The 25,682-nt window shown below is 35.6% G+C and overlaps 3 protein-coding genes across 5 annotated transcripts; 1 reads left to right on the forward strand and 2 right to left on the reverse strand.

The window, feature by feature from the left end:
- Positions 1-8,241: 8,241 nt before the first annotated feature.
- Positions 8,242-9,217, reverse strand: LOC120269274 (LOB domain-containing protein 1-like). The gene is made up of 3 exons (XM_039276606.1): positions 8,970-9,217; positions 8,793-8,849; positions 8,242-8,668 (listed from the first exon to the last, which is right to left on the reverse strand). The coding sequence occupies exons 1-3, from the start codon at positions 9,207-9,209 to the stop codon at positions 8,405-8,407; spliced, it is 561 nt and encodes a 186-aa protein (XP_039132540.1). The 5' UTR covers positions 9,210-9,217; the 3' UTR covers positions 8,242-8,404.
- Positions 9,218-11,457: 2,240 nt separating this feature from the next.
- LOC120268973 (mitochondrial substrate carrier family protein C) lies at positions 11,458-17,228 on the reverse strand. Its single transcript, XM_039276249.1, has 7 exons — positions 16,051-17,228; positions 15,081-15,498; positions 14,600-14,744; positions 13,187-13,302; positions 13,035-13,113; positions 12,306-12,539; positions 11,458-12,223 (listed from the first exon to the last, which is right to left on the reverse strand). Exons 1-7 carry the CDS (start codon positions 17,057-17,059, stop codon positions 11,873-11,875), a joined length of 2,352 nt encoding a protein of 783 aa, XP_039132183.1. The 5' UTR covers positions 17,060-17,228; the 3' UTR covers positions 11,458-11,872.
- Positions 17,229-21,218: 3,990 nt separating this feature from the next.
- LOC120269294 (protein IQ-DOMAIN 1-like) lies at positions 21,219-24,270 on the forward strand. Of its 3 annotated transcripts, XM_039276628.1 has the most exons (7): positions 21,219-21,374; positions 21,525-21,588; positions 22,245-22,380; positions 22,474-22,779; positions 23,016-23,237; positions 23,326-23,445; positions 23,524-24,270. In XM_039276628.1, the coding sequence occupies exons 3-7, from the start codon at positions 22,303-22,305 to the stop codon at positions 24,136-24,138; spliced, it is 1,341 nt and encodes a 446-aa protein (XP_039132562.1). In that variant the 5' UTR covers positions 21,219-21,374; positions 21,525-21,588; positions 22,245-22,302; the 3' UTR covers positions 24,139-24,270. The 3 variants fall into 3 exon arrangements, with proteins under 3 accessions (XP_039132562.1, XP_039132560.1, XP_039132563.1); XM_039276626.1 differs by lacking the exon at positions 21,219-21,374 and having other exon boundaries at positions 21,399-21,588; XM_039276629.1 differs by lacking the exon at positions 21,219-21,374 and having other exon boundaries at positions 21,399-21,588; positions 22,248-22,380.
- The last annotated feature ends 1,412 nt before the right edge of the window (positions 24,271-25,682 follow it).

Here is a 25,682-nt window from a genome sequence, read left to right on the forward strand (position 1 = left end):
TTTGACACCCGGACGACTCTGTTATATTTTTACATTCCTTTTTAACCCCTCACGGTAAGTTGAAGTGGGTCCACGATATGAAATTCCTTTTTTTGCCCTCGAAAGGTGGGAAAAAAATGGCGCCCAATCATAACTTTCTTTTATGCATAGTTTTTTTCAATGCCTCCCCTTTGCTTTTTCTCAAACAAAGTTTTAGAAGGCTCATATCTTGTTCTTCTTGTTCTTGTTCTTGTTCTTGTTCTTCTTCTTCTTCTTCTTCTTCTTTTTCTTCTTCTCATTTGGTGTATTCAATTTTAGCTCTTCCGATTAAATTATGGAGAGTTTTTGTGCTATTCATAGATACAACGGGGAGGGGACGAGTGCTAATGTTCACTGCACGACTTCTTGGGAATCGATGTTAGATGAAAATATGTGAGCGATGGGGGCTCGATATTTCCGTGTCGAGGGTGAAGTTTATCACACCCGATGGACATAAAAGCAGTATGTCTCATATAAAACGAGGTTGACTTCCAGCGCATGTGTCACGTGCACTCCATCTTCAAATGTTACGTTGTTGATCTTGTTGTTGAGACAGATGATGTGGCATCGTATCCTACTGAAAACGAGTTCTTCTCGTTTATGTTTATATAGTTGTAGAAGTTAATTATTGTTTATTATCCCTGTCACTGTTTACATTTATCAAGTTTCCATTAACTTATTAACTTATTATTTAACTTTTTGTTTTAACGTTTAAGATTTATGTTTATCGTTTAAATATTTTTGTGTCTCTGTTTAAATATTGATCGTGTTCGTTTAAACTAAAGTGTTGGCGTAAATTCGGAATCCGGGCAGCTTCGTTCCACATCATGGTGAGCCCGAGGGTGTGGCATGCCTTCCTTCCTCATCCGATCAAGTCGAAGTGTTGTCGTTGGATATTGACAATGTTTTTGAAGGCGTTGAACATTTCGAGACGCACTTAGGAATTTTTGCAATCAAAAAGGAATTTTGACTTCAAATTCTGAAGAACGAGAAACACCGAGTGATCGTGGAAGGAAGCTTCGACTTCAAAAAATGGCGTATAAGGAAGCTATATTCCCCATACTCGGGACAAACGACAGTCGATGGATGAAAAATCGCGAATCTGCGTTTATGCGACCGCCTGTGACGAAGGCAACCCGGGTGTCCTAGAGCGATAGAGGATCGAGTCGTAGCGTCCCGAGGTCCGCAAGTTGCGTTGTAGCCATTGCACGCGTTTCGAGTCACAATCGCGGATCGTGGAATGAATCATGTCACGACTAGGCATTGTGTATATACTTCTTATTATTGTTTAAATATTGAACTTTATATTTAAATATATCTCTTATGTTTTAAATATTTTATTCTCTGTTTAACTCGTTATTTTTTTATCGTTTAAAAATAAATTTGTATCCGCTTAAAAATGTACTAACGGGATGGTGCTAGCGGTTCCCCCAGCTGACTAATACACGCTCGGTTCCCCAAGCGTTTCCACTCCCGTCGCACATAAAAAAATCGGAACATTACATTACACTCTATAAGAGATTATTAAGTAATAAGGATATTTTAAACGTAAAAATATTAAGTATATTTTTTTGTTGTAATTACATTGATATTATTAAATAATAAGGATATTTTTAAGCAGAAAATATTAAATTTAAACAGAGAAACCTAAACTTAAACAGAGAAAATGAAAAGTTAAAGGGCAAAAAGTTATCATTATACGCTTAAAATGAATGTTGATATTAGCCGATAATGAAAATGAAAAATGAAACAGAACCCTACCCGATAATGTACCTCATGGGACTACAATATCATCCAACAAGAACGTAACCTCAAAAGCGAAAGCATGAATGAATTTAATTGAATTTAGATACATGTACATTTACATCGACAAAAATTTGTCATGTTCTTCCGAAAAAAATGAATTGAATTTAAACCGGTTTACATTTGAAAACTATTACACCTATACAATGACTATGACCCCGCTATGCGTACACTCCTCCGGTTCGCTTTTACACGAGAAAAGCGGAGTTTAAACAATTACATTGATATTTACACAATGAACTATATACTTAAACACCGAAAGTGTATGTTAAACAATGAATCTGGATTATTAAAGAAAGAATCGTGTATACAAATATAGAAAGAATGACTAATAACCCGCTTGCGAAGACTCCTCCTGGGTCGTGATGCCGTGCGCCTCCCTCCCTAAGTATGCGGGAAACATACCTTAATCGCAGATAAGGGACGTCAGTCTGCGGTACCCGTAGCTTCTCACCGGGTGAGTAATCGCTCGATAAACCGCATGACATAGACGCTGCGATCGACACTTCCTTTTTTTCGTCGTGGGGCTTCGAGTGTCGTGAACAAGCGGGTACTTTCATGGTCGCCGACTCGCCCAACTCCATGTCGATACGGATGTCGAATAGGTTCCACTGCCGAGATATACAAGTTCATATTAGAATGCCGATTATTTACCGAATACTATTACACAAACACAAATTATTAAAGCACTTACCATTTCTAGCTGCGTTTTTTTATCGTATTCTTCGCTTTGGCATGAAGAATAATGCACGTATTCTTGTTTTTTTCATTGTCGAGGGACGACGACATGGAAGTGGCCACTCATAATTATCGGGAGGATGACGATGTCCACTTCATGCAAGTTGCGCGCGGCATCTCCAATCATAGCCATCGTGGATTCATGTGCGTCGTCGCCCTGCTTTGACATGAACAAGGCCAGTGGCAGTGTGATGGAGCGCGCCTCTTATAACGATATGGCACTACGCTCATCGTCTTTTGCAAGATACATACGAATCGCGTCCATCACATCGCTCGTGACCATCTCCTTCCCCTCGAGCGGTCGAATAGATTGGCCCGTGTGGTGCTGACAGAGTCATTCTTCCACACGATCGGTCTGTGGTTGAACGGAACAAAGACATGTAAACAATGTTGTAAGTATAAAAATTAAACGTTAAAGTATAAACTTTTAAATTCTATATTGAATGTTTAAACGAGTAATCAGTAATATTTAAAAGGGTATCACTTATAAGTTAAATGTTATACTCAGAATTTTTAAACGTTAACGCTCCTACTTAAATGGTAACTAAAAGCAGTTTAAACAATATCATAAAAACTTCAAACTTACTTGTCCATAGGGGCGGTTGAGGAAGATCCTTATCAACTCCTCGCTCATACTTATTGAGGCGCGATTAGCAACGTATTTTTTTTCTTCGAATGAAGACTTTCCCGAAGTTCTTCTACTTTTTTTATCGGGCTTCCTTTAATGGGGGGCACGACGCAGCAGATCAACGGGAGACACTTCTTTACATGCTTCTTGTTCTTGTGGGATTGTGTCCGCCGATGCGGCAGCGGTCGACCGTTGGTTCCACCGTGAATTCCACTTCGTTGAGGATAGACTCAACGACCTTCTCAACCGTGAGTTCCACGGCAGCTAGAGATCAATGGGAGACACAACGTTGTCTGGTTGTTCTTCTTCATGGATTGTGTCCATCTTTGATGCCGCGATCGTCACGCCACGGCTCCACCAGATGCATGATGTCGTCAACAACGAGTCGACGATCTTTTTTCCACCGCAGGCAAACTCGGCGCCATCTTCAATCTCCTCCACCGTGATGGGCATGTCATCAACGTTAACAACATCACCGCCGATGGTTCTCACTGCCGATGGTGTCGCTATTATTTCATCGTCACCGCAAGACGGGTGGAGACGGAGGCATTATTGTTTTCCTCTTTTTGCAAGCTTCTTCGAATGAGGCCGTCTTTGAAGGGCCACCCCGATGATGTCCTCGCTGTCGAACTCCGACGGCGTATCCGTCCCGGGTGCTTCATTTGTTTCGAAGGGAAAGGCGCGATCGATCAGTGATCGCGACCGCCTTCCAATGCCTCCACCCGAGCGACATGCCGAGGGAACCTCGGTCATCAAAAATCGGGCAAGCCTCGCGATGAGAGTTGCGAGTGACATCCTCGCCTAGTGCCTGCAGGGAGCCGCCACGTTCGGGGGCCGACACGGTCGGGGGAAGCCACGGTCGGGCGGGGTGGGGGAGGGCTTCTCGGCCTCGACGAATGCGCTTTTGACACGAAGCGGGAGAGCAGGCGTCCAGGGCAGCAAGGAAGAGGTCGCCTCTCATCTTGCCTTTGAGCAAGCGGTTCCGGGAGCAATAGCATCCGACCGACGGTCAGTCTGAACAAATACTTCTTCATCGAAAGATTCACGGAACCACTTTCGAGAAACTAACATGTGTAAAAGCAAACAATCTTAGCGTAAATTATTTAGTTTAAACAATTAAAACTATATTTACATATGTAACTCGTGATATTTAAACGTTATAACCTATTGTGTTAAACAAGAAACAAACAAATTAAACATTAAACTAAAAAGTTTAAACGGTAGTTGAACAAAGTTAAACGGTAAGTTATAATGTTAAACGATAGATGAATAAAGTTAAACGGTAAATGATATGGTTAAACGTTAACGCTCTACGCTAAAACAAAAATATTTTTTTGAATTATTACCTCTTTTCCTTCGAGAGATGACAAACTCGTCTCTATCGTCAGCTGCTTCCGGTAAGTATTTTCACCGTAGCACAAAGATCCTTGGGATCTTGCAAAAACGGACTTTCTTTCCGGCTCCGGCTCACTTGTAAAAACCGGATGTTAAGCGCCACTGCGAACCCTTAACATACCCGGTGTTGGTCTTCTTCCCGCAGCATCTAGATTGCACTCGGGTAGCGGCTTGTGGTATGTCCTCCATAAGCCACTCATGCGTCGCTTGCGCCCATGCGTAGCGCCCCATTCCGTGTAGATCATCGACATAATCAACGATCCGCTAGGAACCGAGCGGGGAGGTATTTGGGAAGAGGATTGTACCCAGGAGGTACACCATCAGTAGTTTGGCAAAATTCTCCTCTTCTCCCCTCTGTCCAACGAGTTGCTGAAGAGTGCTCCTGATGGAGTCTCTGTGCTCTCGTGACGTCTTCGATAAATACCTCTCTCGAAAGTCGACCGTGTTTTCTTCTTCGAAACACGATCGCCTCCCCATCGCAACGCAGCCAAGAACGATTGCCACATCTTCGAGCCCTCGAAAGTCGCATGCTTTCCCCGATCCCGAATTTATTAGCGCGGTTATCGTATCTCCGCAAGAGAGTCAAGAAGGGCCCGCTCTTGGTATACGACTCCAACTCAAGAATGCTCGTGAACGGTGTCCTTCGGATGATCTCCCGATGTCGAGGGATCATGTGAACTTTCAATTCGACCCACGGTCTCCACTCACGGTGTCAAGTAGCATCGCCCATTAACTAGATTGACCGCCATAATCACAAGCTCGCGACAATAATAGCACATTGTTAAGCGGAAATGTAATTTGTTAAACGGTAAACACTCGGCTCTTAAACACCGATATTATTTTTTTAAGCAGATGACGTATACTATTAAACGTAGATACAAATAATTAAACGGAGACGTAACTAACTTAAACGGTAAAAGCTCATTGTTTAAACGGAGACCTCATTTTTTTACAATCGCAACCATATCAACTGAAAGGGTAAACGTAGATTATAAACATTACACAAAGCACAACAATCGGAAAACCATTTCGATCGTGTACATAGACGAAAATGTAAAACAAAACAAAAACCCTAGCCGAGACATCTCCCTCGCAGACTAACAAAACCCCGACCCGATTAATCCCCTCGAAAGCTTCAATGTCTTCCAACAAAAAACAAAATCACAAACCAAAACCGAAAAAAATGTCTCTTCGTAATGTAATAGTTAACAAAAAAACCATAATGAATACCTTAGACTCGCAGTGACGAAATGCCGAATACTTGCACGGGACTTCTTCTTCGAGACGCCGGTGGAAAGGGAAGAGTGCCGGTGGGAAGAGAAGAGCTGGAGACGCGAGTTGAGCTGAGTCGCGAGTTGAGAGAAGACAAGCAATTTGTAATGCCTAAGAAAAACCCACCCACTTCCTCTCACACCGCCGAAATGGGTGCAGCCACGACTTCCCGTACAAGGGCATTTTCGTCCATAAAATTTTTAAATACACTCCGCTTTAATGCCGTTACATGTACTTTTGGGGGTTTCAAAAATCATGGAGTTGAAAAGGAAGGGGTTTTTTTGGGTATTCCAAAACTATGGGGGTTTGTTTTGGCAATTTTAGCAAAGTTGTAGGGTTTTTTTGGCAATTTCCACTTAAATATATATATATATATATGGGTTTTTGAGATAAGATAGATAAGCTAAGTCATGAGTTAATCCCTCAACGCACTTTGTACCCTCATTCTATTTGAATTGAGATTTAGGCCTTGTTTGGATTGTCTTATCAAAAAAGTGCTTTTTTTTTAATTTAATATAAGTGCTTCTGAAAAAAAGTGCTTCTCCCGAGTAAGTTAAGCACTTTTTGTATTTTCTGTTTGGATTAACTTTTACTAGCTTTTGAAAAAAAACTGTTTTTAGCGTTTTTTACACCTTTTACTTTTTCAAAAAAGTCAATACAAACAATATTTTTGGAACCCAGAAGTGTTTAACCTATAAAAAAACACTTTTTGGTTTTCTAAAAACCAATCCAAACAAGGCCTTAAATCCTCATCCTCATAACAAAAATTAGGTCTCAATAAACTAAGAGACAGTTGACGGTTTTTTTATTTATTATAAAAAATAAAAAATAAAATAAAAATTGACAATTAAGTTTTTGCTAGTGAGAAAGCAAACATTTGACAGAAGACTTGGATGACTGACTTGAATCATTAAAAGCAAATTTCACGGCTTTTCTAATGGCTATAAATATTATTATTTTCTTTTAATTCAAAGATGAACACCAACTAATCTACTTTTCTTACATTAATTAGCATTAATATTTTGAATGACATTGAAGACTTGTTAAACTTATTTATTATTATGATTAAAGAAACAAGTCAAAATATTTTCTTCATTGTTTGAAATGAGCACCATTAAATACTGTTTACATGCTTAGCATAAATAGTGAACAACATCATTAGTCCAAGAATTTGTAGTTCCAATCCTTCTATTTTAGTGTTAAACTAACCTTTTTTTTATAGATTTTTTTTAGGTTTGGAATGAGTCACTGAGATAGAGTACTTTTATTATTTTTATTTATAATGTTGTTTTGATTTCTCCACAAACTACTAAAAATAATATTTAACTAATATATAAAAATCAAAGATGTAAAACTATGATATATATATATATATATATATAGTTTAAAAATAATTTAGTATTGCTTTAAATCAAGAGAAAAATGAGGAAAATTTGAAGATTTATATAGAGTTTTTTTATTACCTTTTCACTCACATTTAAGCAAATATATTCATGAAATTCATTATATATATATATATATATTGATTTACAATTGAGGTCGAGGTCTTAATTGTTTAAGAGTTTTAATCACAAAGTTTGAAAGCATTTTATATTTTTTTATAAGAATTTCATAAATCACTAAACGGTGCTAGTCTAAGTAGTAGTTTTCAGTACACTATCCTGGCTTGTTTAAAACTAAAGGTTTTTAAATAAGCATATGATCAAAAGACTGGAAAAAAAAAACTTTAAAATATTAATATTTACTCGAGCTATTTGTGAATTTTTTTTGTGTTATTAGTTTTTTTTTTAATAATAATTAGATGTGAACCTTAGTAACATCATGGTCTAATGTTAACAGCTAAAAAGTAATGATATAAATTGACCAAACAAAGTGAACACTATTAACATAGATAGGATAAGGCAAGCCTAAGATTCCAAAGTCTAATTAAAACAGCTGTTTCATTTATGAAAAATTAGGTATTAAGTGCTGATCTAGAAACTTAAGAAATGAGAATATATGCCAAACAAATGGCTCAAAGCCACAAGTTCAAGTTGTCATTCTCTCCCTCACAGTCTTTCTATTTGACTTTAAATTTATCAAACAAAGAACACAAACAAATGGACTCATGACACCCACTCACATGCTTTCCTCAGCCTTTACACCCTCTTTTTCCCTTTTTTCTTTTATGTGTCCATACCTTATTATTTATCCATATATTTTTTATAAATGATTCATTCAATTTTATATGATTGATTTCCCTACACTCATGTAGAAGGATTAGCCAATGATATATTTAATTAGTTCCAACACTTAATAATAAATGTTTTAAAAACCATCATTAAAAAAAAATAAACAGAAATGTCACAAGAAAGACCAAAAGAAAATGTTAAACAAAATTCCATACATATATTTTTATGGTTATATATATTACATAACTTATAACTTATAAGATTACTATCTTCTTGGAAATTAACAAATTATGAATTAGCTGATCAAGTACTCCAAAGTGCATGCTCTTCATCATCTTCATCATCTTCTTCTTCTTCTCCTTCTTCATCATCATAATGATCATGTCCAAAGACTAATATCATCAAGGAAACAATAAGGATCATCCTCAAAGCTTTGATGATCTAAATTAATGGAGTTATGGATCAAAGGTTGCTTATGTTTATCCATTTCCATGCACACCAATGCAATAAGATTTGCTTGGTGACCTTGCATGCTAATTATTTCAGCTTGAGCTTTTGCTAATTGTGCTTGCAGATCACTAACTTCCCTTTGCAAATGACATATCACTCCAGCACAACCATAAACTGGATCTCTTATTCTTGCCTAAACAATAATAACAATAACAATAAAAATTAAATTCACACTATATATATATATATATATATTAAAAATAAAAAATCACAACTTTAGCAATAATAAATTGTAGATAAATTATAAATATATATACCTTAGCTTCATATACCATGCTAGTCACTGCATCTGCTCTTTGGCTCTCTGGAAGTTCCTATTAAAAATTATAGTAAAGAGATCAATATATAATAATGCGAGGTTATATCAATACAAACAAAAAATACGAAAATTTTTTTATGAATGATAAATGTAATATATATAATACGAAAAATACCTGAAGGAGTTTGATTATATTACTTGCTCCAAAAACACGGTGAGCGGTAGTGAACTTGAGAGGATCGGTAGGAGGAAAATACGGCGCGAGGATGCATTTATCGGCACATCTTCGCCGGAGTATCTTGCAAGCGGCACACGGGCTTTGTATCACCGGAGGTGGCGGAGGAGACGTGGCCGGTGATGGTGATGATGATGATGATGGATTATAGAATGTTGTCATTGTTTCATTAGAATCCATTGAAATTAAACAATGAAAGATGGAAAGTGTAGCTTTGTTTGTGAACTAATGAGGATAATTTATAGAGTTGGCGGGAGGGAAACGCGTTTCCCGCTTGTTTTGGTAAAATTTATTTTTAGTCCTTTGAACTTTTAAGATATGTTCAAACAAGCCTTGGTTTGGTTATTTTTATTGGGATTTAGTCCTTGTGGAACTTTCTCATTCATTGAATAATTTGAATTTGAAGAAATGTATATAGATATGCAAATATGATTAGATTATTTAGTTGAATAAATAATGATATAAATAATTAATTAATTTTTTAAGTTGAAATATGGAAAGATGATACCTAAAATGGTGACTCACCAACCAAACTTGGTTCATGGGTCAAAGTGTTGGTGCAATGCCGGCCTGCTCGTTGAGCACGAGAAAGCAACTCTTTTTTAATTTTTTATTTTTTTGAGTAATAAAAACAAGGTTTTTTTCTACTTCTTATATAAATAAAATATTATTATTAATTTTATTTTTCTTTCTTTTTCATGACTTTTGAGTCCATCTCTTTCAAATATGAGTGACAATTAACTAATACTAGTTAGTGTTTCTTAAGTCAATGGCACACTCTTTTTCTTCTAGTTAAGAATCTTGGCCAAATCCATTAGATATTTTTGAGATTAATTAAAGAAAAAATTAATTTATTATTTTTCAGGGGGTTCTATGCATATATTTCTTAATTACACTTGCACCCTTATAAAATTGAGATTCTTTTAATTTAGTAAACAATTTAACTTAAAATGTCATTAAAAAAAAAGCGAAATATAAAGTTATATATATGTGATTTTTTAATTTTAATAAAAATAATTTTAAATTTTATTTTATATTATATAAAATCCAAATAGTGGTATACGCTCTGGAGATCATTATCATTGAGGCCCCTCCTCTATGATATATTCTTCTATCTTGCCGTGTGGACCTAAAATAAGAATCTAGGAAAAAAAAAATTTTGAGGACGTGAATATTTCTTTTAATTTCTGAAAATAAAAAAATGGTATAAAATTTAAAATAAAAGCTTTCCAGTTCAAAGACAACCTAGTTCATTGATGATAATATATATATATATATATATATATATGTATATATATTGCTTTTGAACAATAAAGAATTGATAAAATATATATATAGATATATATATACACACACTAAAATAGTGTTCATTTAGTTATTAATTCTTAAAAATAATTTTAAATAAATTAGAGAAATTAAGTATTAAAAATAATGCTAACTTATGAGTCAAAGTGGCTAGATCGACTATCTGCCATAGAATGAAGATGTGTGGTATATTTAAAAAGCTTGTGCATACTTCTGTCACATAGTTTGTCAATCTTGTTAAATTTATATATATATATAAAAGATAAAAACAACACAAATATTCTCTAAAAATTAAAAATATTGAATAATCTTAAAAAAACAAAAATAAATAAATAAATTGAGAAATTCATTAAACTTCAAATAATGACAAAATTACAAAATTAAAAAATTGAAGAACTCCAAATTTAGAATTTTCTTAAATTTTAAATCTCTCTCTATATATATAATTAAACATACAATTAAAACTTAAATTTTTCAGATTGAATTAAATTAATTTTTTTTTGGGATGAAAATTGAATGAAATTAATTGATGGTGATATCATGATGATGTGATGATGTCCAATCAAAAATTATAGAGATGATGCATGCCATGCATGAAATGCCCCCACACGCATTGCAAGCTTATTAGTGATCAATGATTCACTACCCTTTTTCCTTTTCCCACTCATTTTCTTTTATTTTTTTTATGAGTTCATCTTTCTCTCTGAGTAGTACCATACTAACCCTACTCACTAGACCCTCCCTTTTAGGGTTTTATATACATGTGGATAGATTTCAGCCAGCTAATAACACCAAGGGACCCAATTGTGTCTAACTCATATCCAGAGTCCAACTTGTAATCATTCCATGAAAATAATTTTTCACTGTATTTTATTTTATTTTATTTACTTGAAAATAAAATAAGACAAAATAGAACAAACACAACTACCTATTCATACACTAACCCTTATATAAAGTTATTCAGAGTTTATCTAAGAATAAATTATCCAGAAATAAACTACCTATTCATACACTAACCCTTACATAAAGTTATTCAGAGTTTATCTAAGATTAAATTATTAAGAAATAAACTAGAGCTTAAAATAAAAAAAGAAATAAATTTATTTGGTAATTAAGCTATGAATAATAAATAACCTGGAATCCATCTCATCATTGCAAAATGTGTGAGCTAACAACAAGCTGCAGAATATTCACAGAAAGAAGAGCAGTGGATGATAAAATGCAGGATTATCTGTACATAGATGAAAAGATTTAATAAAATGAAATGGAAATCCAAGCATTGACTCTACACAGTGGAATAGGTAGAGAAGGAAAAAAAAAATTTTGGAGGAAGATGAAAAAGAAATGGCCAAGGTTGGGGTTACAAAAATTAGGGCTTCTTCACCAAGGCCACACATTCATACCCTGATTTTCTGGTTCTAAGTATTAACATTTTTCTTTTTTCTTTTTTCCTTTTTTTTTTCTTGAGGCTGTATCACTTTTTTTTTAAAAAAAAAGGATGAGTTGCACAGCATTGAATTTTTATGGACAAAGAAACATCACCTGGAAGTGGTAGTTCTCTTTTCCTGAAACTGATCAGCAGATGCAGCTTCACTCTTGTCCATTGCTTTCCTTGCTAGTTCATAACCGGCAAAATTCATTGCTCCGAGAGGAGCAATCCAGAAAAATCTGGGCACAGCACCCTTGAAGAGACCAAGAGGCCCCTCTTGCCGGAGAATCGAGAATGCGATCATTTCCATTGATACCGGCACACCTTGAGGTGCTGTCATTGTCCTTGTTTTCATCACGTCGAAAGGAGTTGTGACAACAGCAGCTAGACCACCGGATAATGCTCCCACGGCTATAGTTTCCCATGGCTCCAATTCCCGGTTCAGAAGATTCTGAGCAGCCTTTTTTAACAGAAAATGTAAACAAGGTTTATTGCAAGTGATTCGTTGTTTGTTGATGAAGCGGTGACGTGTAGAAAAGTACCTTTTTTGCTTCGGCGTAGAGGCACATGCCGGCAACATAGAATGGAACCTCACGGCAGAGTGTAGCACCAGTTCCCCGGAAGAAGCCTTTCAAACCATCTTGACGCAGCGTGCCTATGATTGCCTCACCAACATTGTCAAATAGACCTGCTTGCAATCTTTGCTTCAATACTTCACATGGAATTCTGACTGCTGTGCCGAGTATTGTGCTGCAGAATGATGCTAAGGATTGCACCTGCACATCACAATCATATCAGAATTTCTGGGCTATGCTAACACAAAAGAACAACAACAGATGAGATTTTTGGAACTCAATCTACTGATTGAAGCAGAGTAACTGGCAATGTCATATATAGTTCACATGGATTTTCAGAAAGCATTCTACTGATTGATACCACGTAACTGGTAATATAATACATGGTTTACATGGGTCGAAATGAGATGGAAGGCTACCTAATAACTGTTTATACCATACAAGGATGTATAAGAATTTCATTAGACACTACTGATTGATATAGAACAACTGCCATTCTCATAGGTAATGTGCAAGGGTTGAATTAATGATCAATTATGCTTGAAAAAATGATGAGAAAGTAGAGACACTAATATAGATAGAAGGCTAGGTAGCACATGTTTATACCAAATACAAATTAAAAAACCAAAACTAATTCAATTAATAAGACAATTTTGGAACAACCAAATGCCAAAAAATGAAGAAGGCAACAGCTACCTGAATATCTGGAAGTGTCGGTGCAACATTTACCAAGACAAGCTTGCTTGCTTCGAAGATGCCAGTACGAACTCCGTGACTATTGAAGAAACGAAAGATGATGATCAAGGACATGAAAATTACTACAATGGTAGTGGACAAAGAAAAAGAACCTTGAAAATTGCCCAAGGATAGCTGGGATGGAACCCCTGTACAATCCACGAATCCCAATTTGCGGGAGTCTTGATACAAGTTCTGGAAATGAAAGTGTCGATGCTTGGACACGTGTCTGGAAAATGAAGACAAAACATCAAAAAGGCCACAGCAAGGACAAGAGAGGAAAACACGTAAGAAACCAAGTGGTTTGAGGAAAGAGGGCTCAATTAACATTTCAAACAAGAAATGGTGAAACAGATTCTCCTTCAATACAAACTAATAGAGAGACACCCTGGCAGGGTAACAATAAGTTCTGAGCAGCATCAAAAATGGCTTGTGAAATGGCAATGCACACCAACTATTTCTCATACCAATAATTTATTGAATCAGGAAGTTATTGGAAAAAAATGTCTATGATTGAAGCAGCATGTCAAGGTTAGAAAAAGTTATATACCAACCGGCTGCAACGGCTTCATGCATCCACCATTTGTTTATGTAAACACCACAAACAACTCGTACAAGATAAATGATGTCTTACCCTAACTCCCAGATCATAAATTAATTTGAAGCAATGACCAGATTTCGATCAAAGTAACCCTAAATTCAACAATATACCTCTATTTTTAACAATAGCAAATTTGTTTATCTCATTTGAAAAACTGAATATATCCCAAAAATAATCATGATAAGGTTTTCACTACTTTGTATCAGAAATAGATCTGTATTAGGAAAAAAAATGTTTTGGCTGAGGCTGCTATAGGGAGAAAAAAAACAGCATCTTCTTCGATTACAGCAGTTCTGTTTATAATGCGATTAGTAGAATTACAATCCACAGATTAGTTTGAGCATTATTACGACTGACAGCTAAGCCAGGAGAAACCAGAAGGTTGGCTATGCTTAAATCTGAATCATGTAGTAACTACAATACCATGATGATCTTAGGTCTTTCACTGAAATTCTCATGCATTAGCAAACCAAAATTTTGAGATATATAACTTATTTATGAAATGATGTTCAATTACCCCAACTACATGCCTAATATCTTAAGTTCTTTTATTAAAAAATAAAATAAAAAATCCGAGTTCAAGCTGCACTGAACAAAATAGTAATATAAATAATAATAAAATTAATAAATAAATACACACATGTTTATTCCTACAGGCAGTATTCACAAAGCAACAGCATGTGGTTGAACTTAAGAAGCAAGATTAAAAAGGTAGTAACACATGCTGACATGATGTCATCTATATCCAAATAACTTGTTCTTGCAACAAAGACCAAAGCAAAATTCTCAAGAAACAACCTCAATTGGCAGATTCCTAGATCACAGAAAAGAATTAACTGAAAAAACAAGGAACTAGTAGGATTAACTAAAACAATAAGAGACCAGTCTTATCAAGAGAGAATGAGAGAGAAAATGAGATCCTTGCCTTCATTGAATCAATAGGGTGTAACAAAGATGTGGACAGCGCACTTGCAAGACCTCCTGCCAAAGCAGATTTTAGAACATTTTCAGCAGATATCTCTACAGGTGGAGGAACAGCAACAACGGTGGCAGCTTCAAACCAGATGCTCCTTTTGACAGTGAAGTTAGATCAGAAATTAGCCCCATATCAGTGATTGTTCTGTTAATAAGCAGCATAAATGCTCAAAATCTACAGATGTCAAGTTTATGATTGGAGTAATATGGACAAGGGCACCAAGCAATTGAGTTAAGTTGTTAACCTCTGCTGTTCCAAGTCATAATCAGGAAACAAAGCAGAGATGCACCTACAATCACTAAACATCTAACAGATAGACCTTAAATTATCTCAAATCATGCAAACCTTCAATCATCCAGGCTTAGCATCAATGTGACACTGGCATTTCACTTGAGCTACTAAAAGATCAAGTTAGTAGTCTTTAGCATACCGAGGATCATCTTGAAGGCGTTCAGATGGAAGAAGAAGCATGAAATTCCGAAAATGGGTGTAGGAAATAGACCCTCCTGTATCTGCATTCAGGTATCGCATCATAGCAGAAGCATTATCCTCACTGGCAGGAAGGCCTGCACTTTTGAGAGAGGTCAAAATTTGATTCTTTTGAAGGGTGCCAGACTTGCTCAAACACAGGGTTGTATAAGCTCGAAGAATGGTTGGCTCCTTCTGCTCCATCAATGTCAAAAACTGTCTCCACCCAATTGACTTAGAAAACAAATGGCTCCTCGTTCGACGCAAAAAATCCTTTGCATACCTCCTTGGCAGCCTTCTCTTTCTCATTGCAATCTCAAGATCTTCAAGTGTTACCTGCCCATCACCATCTCTATCTAACTCCTCAAAAAACCGTCTTCCTGTATCAACAAAACAAAGTGATGATGCCAATAATCATACAGATGAAACCCAAACTAACATTATGCCCAGTTCTGCTTGGGCATAAACTCATCTATGATCCTTTGGCGAATCTAAAGATTTCATAAAGAATGATGGTTCAAAGTAACTTTTTAACCAGCAGTAGCTGAATCAAATTGTTAGATATTTAGCCATTGTCAATATAGTTTAGGCATTTCTGCATCCGTTCACTTGACAAAAGTTATGGAATTCCAAGTATCCACCAAACTTTCTCAATCAATTTTAAGAAAATCAAGAATCTCAAATCCATTAGAGCACATACAAACACACAAACAGGAACATGAGATAATTGCCAACATACAGCTATTATACCAGAAGAAACAGCAAAACACAGTTACCATCAGCCTAATCAAAATGCAATTCAAATCAAAGTTCATGAGATAAATGCCAACATAGAGCTATTAAACAAGAAGAAACAGCAAAACACAGTTATTGTCAGCCTAATCAAAATGCAATTCAAATCAAAGTTCATAGGAGCGGGACAGAATCCATACCTTCGGCCTCAGCATACCGAAAGAAGTCCTGGACGGAGAACAGTTTCTTCTTGTCTGGATGGTCAGCAGACGACCTCCCCAACTGAGGTATAAACTCAATCAATTCCGTCAACGAGACAGTGGACAATGTGGACCGCAACCGCTCCACATTCGATAAGGGAATGTTCAGCAAACCACTAGCAAGCTTCTGAGGGGTATTCTCCACCTCCTCTCTATCACCGCTCGGCCCTCGCTCCTCCCCTACCTCCTTCACTGTAGAAGCCGCCCCGACCAAACTCGGGGGCGTCCCTCCCACCCTAGCAAACATCAAGCTGGAGAAGAAGCCGTCAACATCCGCCTTCTTCCCTTTGATAATGCCAGTGATTATTTTCACACGATCCAAATGCGAGAGTTGTTCACCACCCTCTACACTACCTTCCTGATGGAAAAACTGAAGATTTTTCACAACGTTAAAGAACAGACAGCTTAGCAGCAATTCAATTGACAGGGCTTCTCCTACTCCCAAACCGGACTTTCTAAATTCCTCCGGCGAGCTCCGGGTGCTGTCCTTCCGATCAGATCCTCTTCGCCCGGACTTCAAATCATCGTCTTTCACGGAATGGTTGTTGAAGCACCGCCCGGCGGACATCAACGGGGTGGGAAGAGCTTGAAAAAATCGATTGATATGAAAGGACCACGCGGCGGGCAACGCATCCCGATCCTCCTCCACCTCCTTCTCAGTCCTCTTCTCCAGCTCATTCTTGCGCGAATTCGGAAACAACGATTCAAAAATGGGTACAATCGGAACCCTAACTACAAACGCCTCCTTCCTCTTCTCTTCATTCCCAACCAAAACGAACCCCGAGTCACACCCAGGCTTCTCCTTCCCCGATCGGCCGACCCTATCAAACTTCTCGAAGTTCTTCGATTCAAAACTCTTCGCGGCATGCAAGAACCCGGATTCAATGGGCGAGATCACGTCCTTCACCGCGCGGAGGAACGAATCCACCGGATCAAAGCCGGAAACCATCGATCGAGATCTCAAAAACCAGACAACAATCCCCAAACCACGCTCTCAGGCGCCAGCTCTCATTGCTCTAAAGGAAAAACCCTAGAAAAGCTCAAGAGAGCTCTAATGGCGAAGGGTTTCACAGTCGAGAAAGCGGCGGAGAAATGGCTGCAAAGAATGCACGGCAGCGGAGGAGATGGGGCTATGTTTATCTTCAGATCTTAAAGAGACCCAAAAAGTGACTGAAAACCAGACCATAAATGGGACCCACGTCGATAATGACAAGAGATGATCTCCAGGTGGGTTGGGTACGATGGGTTTCTTTTTGGGTGCGTTTTGTGTGTTATCGGGTCGGATCTTGTGTTGGGTTTCACGTATGAGAATACGAATGGATAGCGAGTGCCACGTCATACTTTAGTGGCATTGAAGTTGGTGTTTATCCAATGGGTTTGTTTTTTTTACAATTAACCCCCTTGAAAAGTTCATAATTATTTAACAATCACTCATTTTTTTTCCCCTATAATAATAATTATTATTATTAATAAATCCAAAATTGTTTGAGTAGTTTGTCCGGCATTTTGGTTTTTTATGGTTTTAATTTTTAAGTTTCTTGTATTTGACCAATCACACATGTGGACCATTTCAAACACTAATGATTTATCCACATGTGACGATAATATAAAATTGAAAAAAATAATAATAATAATTTTGCCTTTTTTAACATATCATCCCTTAAAAATATTTAAATTGTTTAAGAAACATCTCATGTTTTTATAATTTTATTTTGCTTGTACAAATTTTTATCTGGTAATTTATGATGCATTAAATAATGGGTTATATCAAGAGTAATTAATTTTAATTAAAATATTTTATTTTATTTTTAAAATAAAAAAGTTTTGTTATGTTTTTTTAAGCCAGCCATGACTTCATTAAAAGTTGTCAAAAGACATGTATATACTAAACAAAATTTAATTTGATTGTATGTTGTATGAGGCTATGAAAGTTTTGCCACCTGTATCATCAGGACCTTATATGATTTTTAAAAATTAAATCAAATTAATATATTTCACTTATTATGCAATTCTGGAACAGAGAAATACAATATTTTTTACCAAAGACACATCGAACTCATTTAGTAAACAATAATTAGATTCAAAATAGTGCATAAGTAGTACTGCTATGTAATATGAATAGTGTTTTCTATAGTAGTGTAGTAGTACTTTTCGTAAGGTTTCAACCTTGCCCATCCACTGCTGGCAGCTACTGCTCGGCTAACTAGTGGTTGTCCAAATAACACCATTTCATGCATATCCATAGTCTTACGAAATAATTTTGTTTGGTGTTACACATTAATAGGTTGTCATCAATTATATATATATATATATATATATATATATATTATAAGAGCATTGTAAGAAATAGACCATAGACTTGGGCTATGTTTGATATTCATTTAATGGTACCTGGTTTGATTAGCTAAAAATCAATTGAAACTTAAGCTTTAAAAAAAATCACTATTAAATTAATTTTTATAGCATAATAAATTATATTTAATGAGATGTCAACTGCCGATATAAAATCAAACAATAAATCCACAATATTAAAAAGTTTTGTGTATAATAAAAAGGAATATTAACATCATAGATTTAAAAAAAAAACTTTTACTTTTTAATAACAAAAAAAAAAACAACATAGTTTTATTATTATGTTTCATATATGATGTAAATACCTGTGAATTTTTGTTTTAATTTAGAGTTAAGATAGTTAAGATATATTATTTTAATAAACCATAGTTCAAATTTTATTTTTTTTATTAAAATCCATTTATTTATTTTTAAATAAAGTGGATAAACCACTCCATTAGTTTTTATTTAAATTACTTTGTCAAATCTAATTTTTATATAAAAAAAGTCAACTAAATAAGAAAAAATATCGGCCCTCATATATATATATATATATATACAGTAATGCCTTCAATAACATCTTTCTAGAAAAACCCATCAAATTCATAAAATTTTGTAAGAAATAGTCTCTTGAGAAGCATAAAGAAAAATTTACATATACACCCCCACTGATATCATATTTACATTCGATTATACCTACAAAAAACTAAAAGTAATAATTAAAAACTAAATTTTATAAAATTAATGCACTCAAAAAATCCAAACTTTTTTATTTAGAGTCCTTTTTTTCATAATGTTTTAATCTCTTGTGAGGTCCACTTCGATGTTTTATTAATCAACTTTTAATTATTAATGGAATAATTAACCTATATATAATATATATATATATAAAGAAATTTATCTAGAAGTCATCAAATTCATCGCAACTCGTCATGATTTGAAAAATTAATATAATCTCACCATGATCATCAAAAGCGCCTAAGATAGCTTTAATGTATTGCCTCTTGACTCCCACCAAATAACATTATTATTTTAGAGCCCAATACTTTTTATTTATTTATTACTAACATAATTTTAATCATCGATTGTTTTAAAATAAATAAATCATGCTTTTATTAGAAAAATACAACAACCAATACCCTCTTAACTTATTGGAAATGAATCTTTTTTATTAAAATTAAACCAGAAAAAACCATATAAGGTGAAAACATAATTATATTAAGATATTAACTTCACATATGTGCAATTTAAATGGAGGGCGTTCGTCCCCTATTTATAATATATATAAGGTAAATACAACGTGTATATAGAATGGAAGAGAACATTAAAATCTAAAATAAAAATAACCGATATAATATAATATTTAAAATTGCACAAATTATGAAGGTGAGGCGGAATTGAATGAAGTTATTTCTTGTAAAAAATTATTGGTAACACTCAAAAGATGATTGTCATAGACAATCATCCATCCTATATGAATTAATTAAGAGATTAATTGTTTTATTTAGCCACACTATTGAAGGTTTAACCACTAGGAATAATGTTAAAAATGCCAAAAAAAGTTAAAACTTCATTTGATTGTTGATAGTGAATCTCCGACTTGAATTTGATGTGTTATGTTATCTTGTTTATTCATTTTGAATATAAGATTTAAAGGAATTTTTGTTGATTGTGATAAATTAACAAATTTTAATGTTATGTAAGGAGACATGAGCATTTTAATTTTTTATATGTTATACATATAATTTGCATAATTAATGAAGTATAAGGTACACACAGGTGCATAAAACCCCACAAAACAATGAAATTTTAATGTTATGTAAGCATATCATTGCAACATTTTATTTCATGTATTTTTTTATATATGAATATATATATATATATATATTAAAATTAATAAATCTGTTTTTTTTTCGTGTGAAATACTAACTTCTTGCGTTTTTCAGTTATCAATGAGAACAAGTCACAGCAGTTATAGGTTTTTATTTTATTTTTTAATTCATCTTTAATTTTTCCAAACTGCCATATTAAATATTAAAGTAAATAATATATTTAAAAAATAAACAAACACATGCTTTTAATGCTTTTAATACTTTTAACACACAAATTAATTTATTTTAACAAAAGGAACAACAATGTCAATAGCAAATTTTAACTCAATTGAGCCCTTAACTCAGCTGAGATTTTAACACTCAGCTTAAATACCAATATACTATGATATCATAAATGTCTCAAATTTTATAAAAAATTTCAATTAAATAGTTTAAATGGTCCTTTATTTTTTTGTGTGTATTTTTATTTCGATGAACCAATTTTAAAAAATTATAATTTGGTCATTTATCTTTAATTTTTATTATGATTTAGTCACCTAAACATACACTGTTAACGATGATCATATGTAAAATATGTATATTAACTTTAAATAAAAATATATTACATATTTGAATGACCAAATCGTAATAAAAATTAAAAGTAAAAAAATACAATCGTAATTTTTAAAGATAAGGATGAAACTATAAAAACAACAACGTAAAAGACGTTTATCCAAAAATTAAAAGTAAAAAATCACATGTATATTGTGTGCGTGTATATATATATTTACATTTACCACCCAAAATAAAAAAAATAAAAAAAATAAAAAAAATAAAATTTGAAAAGTGAGAAAACTCGGTCCAAGGGCAGGGATGGAAAAACACATCGGGGCGATATTTACTTTGGAAAAGAAACAACAAGCTTCATTCCGTTGTCAAAAAAAACCCAAAAAAAGAAGAGGTTTTTGTTCTTCTTCTTCTTCTTCTTCTTCTTCTTCTTCTTCTTCGTCTTCGTTGACACCCACCCCCACCATCTCCCATCCTTCCCATAGCTGTGGGTCCCACCTTTGGCCCCACCATTGTGGGGCCTAAGCGCAGGGAAAGGGCAAGGAGAAGCGAGAGGTACCGCTGTTGTTCTTTTGGGCAATCCTAGTTACCCCACCAATTGGGAACCACGGATTTCTTGCTATTTCTTTCTTTCTCTCTTTCTCTCTCTCTATTTCTCGCTTTTTCTGATCACCGTATACCTCCTTGTTGTTTCATTGGATTCAGGGATTCATAAAGCTTTGATCTTTGGATCATTTATTGATTGTTGTTTCACCGTCTGGGGACTCAGGTATGGACTTGAAATCTTTCATTCTTTTTAAGTTTTTGTGTTTTGGTTGGTTGATTTGGGATTGGTTTTGCTTTGGATTCATTCTAGGCTTTGGTAAAGCTGTGTTTGATGAGAAAGGTCTGGTTTTTAGGTTTCATTCTTTGTGTTGGATTGTTCTTGGTGAGAAAAGAAGCTGCTGATTTTTTTTTAAAAAAATTTAAAATTTGGAGGATTTTGTTCTTTTCTTCTTGTTTGGTGGAAAAGTTATGATTTTTATGATATTTCCTTTAAAAAAAAAAAAAAATTTTTTTTTGGTTGTTTTGACTTGAAAATTAAGAAGAAGAAGATAAAGTACTTGAAAATATGGAAGGGTCTGCTTTCTATGTTCATTCTTTGTGTTGGATTGTGCTTGGCTAGGAAAAGAGCTTCTGAGTTTTTATTTCAGTGATTCTTTGTGGTTTTGAATCCATAATTAAGAAGAACAAAATCAAGTATTCGAAGGATCTGGTTTTTATGTTCATTCTTTGTGCCTGGTTGTTCTTTGTGAAAGAAAAGGCCTCTCAGGTTTCTTGTTTTCTTTTGTTTTGAGGGAATTTTGATAATTTCCCATGGCTTGATGGAAAAGATCTGAATTTTATGATTTTTCCTTGTTTTTTTTTTTATTTAATGAATTGAAGAAGAAGCAGAAGAAGAATTAACAACAACAACAGCAGCAGCAGCAACAAGTGTTTGAAGATGGGAAAAAGGACTAAGTTGTTGACTGCTGTGAAGAAGGTCTTCAGCTCTAAATCACAAGAAGAGCAGAACAACAAGGTTTTAGATTTGTTTCCATTATTTTCATTTCAGTTTGATAAAAACAAAACAAAACAAAACATAAACCCTCACCTTTGTTGTGATTCCAAATAGAAACGAAGAAAATGGAAGGCATGCTGCAGCAAAGGTTTCGATGAATCTTCTGTCAGTGATGATCCAGCTGTTCCTCCTCCTCCTCCAATTCCTGCCCAGGATGTTAAACTACCAATCAATGGACAAGATCAGAGTCAGCATGCCCGCTCTGTTGCACTTGCGAGTGCTGTTGCGGCTGAGGCTGCTGCCGTTGCTGCTCAGGCAGCTGCGGAGGTTGTTCGCCTCACCAATTCAGCGAAGTTCTCTGATCCATCGAAGGAGGGCCTTGCCGCAATTAAGATCCAAACTGCCTTTCGAGGACATTTGGTATACAAACTCATCCAACTGTTCTTCCTTTCTTATTATTAACATTATCATCTTGTATTGATTATGCCAAGTCAGTAAGAATGTTTATATAATTTGTTTTTGGAAGTTCTTTGCTCGGTTAATCACATCTTCGGTTGTGGTTGTTGTGCTGACAAATTCAGTGATTTATAAGATATTTTTTATCAAAGTATATTTTCTATATCTGCATACATTCTAATTTTGAGATTCGTATTTAGGCGCGAAGAGCGTTGCAGTCATTAAGAGGACTAGTTAGGCTGAAGTCATTGATTGAAGGGGATAATTTCAAGCGTCAAACCACCAATACCATACATTGTACGCAGAAAATGGCACGAATTCAATCAGAAATTCATATTAGACGAAAGCAGATGTTGGAGCAAAAACAGGCTTCGCAGAAGTTACTGCAGATAAAACGTGAAAAAGAACTCGAGAAATTAAGGGTACACATGTCACCAATGTCTTTAATTTGTTCTTGTTAGTCAGTGTTTAATATAACTGATTGCAACTTCTCATGTGTCGTCGTTCTAGTTGGGCGAGGAATGGGATGTCAGTACGCAATCGAAAGAGAAACTCGAAGCTGATTTGGTGAGTAAGCAAGAAGCTGCTATAAGACGAGAGAGAGCAATGGCTTATGCATTTTCTCATCAGGTACCGACAACATTCATGAAAATAAAACTTTATCATTCTTCTTCTCTCAATTATACATTAAACTATTGTTGAATACAGTGGAAGACAGGATCGAGAGTGGTAAAATCAACATTTGCAGACCCGAGTAATCCCAACTGGGGATGGAGCTGGACGGAACGATGGATGGCAGCAAGGCCATGGGAGAGTCGGAATGTAACAGATAAGGAAGTAGGCAGTGAGACTGCTTCGACCAAAAGTGCAGTCCGTCCTCTCGATCGCCACTCACCTTCTACTCCCGCATCGAAGGCATCATCAACTGTGGGCAGGAAAACAAAGCCAGCAAGCCCAAGAGGCGGCTGGAAAACTCCCGATGATGATTCACGGAGTGTGCTCAGCATGAACTCAGAGCGACACAGACGATACTGCTTGACAGCGTCGTCTGCAAGGGACGATGAGAGCCTTGCAAGTTCTTCATCAGTGCGAAGTTACATGGCATCCACAGAGTCAACAAAGGCAAGGTCTCGGCTTCAGAGCCCATTGGTCAAGCGTGCAGAATCTCCGAATAAGTCCCCGGCATCAGCAAAGAAGCGACTATCTTTCACCGCTGCAGAAAAAGTTAGCATATCACCTTCACAGCCACGGCGACACTCCGGGCCTCCTAAGATAGACGTCAACACTTTGAAAAAGGATTTGCCTACTCACCCACAAGCATGATACAAGCAAATGCAGCGGCTAGTCGGAATTTTTCTTTTGTTTTTGTGCACTGAGCTTTTGTTTGCTTTATTCACAGCAGTTAACTTGTTTGTATGAAGGTTTGAGTTTGAGTGCCATGATTTAGTACCTCAACTGAGTTTGCAGAGATTGGTGTTTGTTAAATAAGGTCTCTGTTTGTGTGTGTGTGTGTGTGTGTGTGTGTGTGTGTGTGTGTGTGTGTGTGTGTGTGTGTGTGTGTGTGTGTGTGGTTAACATTTGGGTTGCAAAGAATACAGCTTTTCTTCTTCATCTTCTCCATCTTCTTCATCTGCATGTATTTGGTTGTGTATAATTTTGATAATTAATTTGACTGGTTTATGCTAATCTGCAATAAGCAGAACTTCTTAATGTATTAATAAATAAACATCGACAGCATGCTATATGTTTTTTAGAAGCAAGGTAATTAAACAGCATCTGGATGGTTGGCTAACATGACCTTGTGTGCTTCTTTCACCTTGTCCAGTGTCATGAGAGTTCAATTAAAACTGCAGCAAAGATTCATTCAAGTTAACAACCACAAGCACACCAAGAAGAAGCCAAATTGGAAAAGAATCCGCCTCTAAGTTATCTTTCTAGCTGAAAACCATGACATGCTCAAACCTTAGCTATGTTGGCATATAAGGTTGAGCTTGAGGGTCGAACTCGTCTCTTCTGCAGGACTCAAACACTCTACGCAGGCGATCTAATGTCATGCAAGTAGATGAAGAGGTGGTTGGGCAAAGGTGCTTTTGAAGCCAACTTTTTTTAAAGGCAAGTGCATCACTTTGCCCAAATGTTCATTTGGGTTTGGGTGCAGAATTTAAAAGAAAAAGTACAGGCCAAAACTGCTGACATTTTTCTTAGTTTAGGGAGTATTCCTTCACTTTTCTTCTTTAGTTCAAGCACCACAATGAGCTGGTTTTAGATTCCAGAATGGAACAGGATGAATGTGGATGATAAATGTTTTTTTGGGAAAGAGGAGCGGGACGAACCCACTAGAGATCCAGGGACGTGTACAAGCCTCGGTGGAATAAATGGGGATAGAGCCGCGCTCACGTGGACGCTGGAACCACCCATACACAACCACTATTCATAACTCCCAGAAATGTGCCCTCAGCCGAGAATCGAACTCTCACCACTCGGTGAGAGCTCTATTGATGACCCGTGTACCAATAGACCCAAAGGTCGTTGGCAATGTGGATGATAAATGTTGGACCAGCAATGGAAAGCTAAATGTCTTCTTTTAATAAACTACATTCTAAATGAAATTTTCGATAGCTTTATTGAGTTAAAGAAACAATTATAGGAAAAATAAACACATGAGCACCTGATTCCAATAATAAGATCAGCATCTGTTCTTGTCATAGTAAGCTGGAAGCCATTCCAAGCTTGAATTCCATATTTACCAGCATATGCAGAATTTTATACATAATTCTTCGGAAAACCGAATGAGATGAAAATTATATGTACAGTTTCGATGAAAATTACATGGGGTAAAAGAAAAAAAAAAAAAACCAAAATTAGTG

The sequence above is a fragment of the Dioscorea cayenensis genome, chromosome 9 (assembly GCF_009730915.1).
Source record: "Dioscorea cayenensis subsp. rotundata cultivar TDr96_F1 chromosome 9, TDr96_F1_v2_PseudoChromosome.rev07_lg8_w22 25.fasta, whole genome shotgun sequence".
Taxonomy (NCBI): Eukaryota; Viridiplantae; Streptophyta; class Magnoliopsida; order Dioscoreales; family Dioscoreaceae; genus Dioscorea; species Dioscorea cayenensis.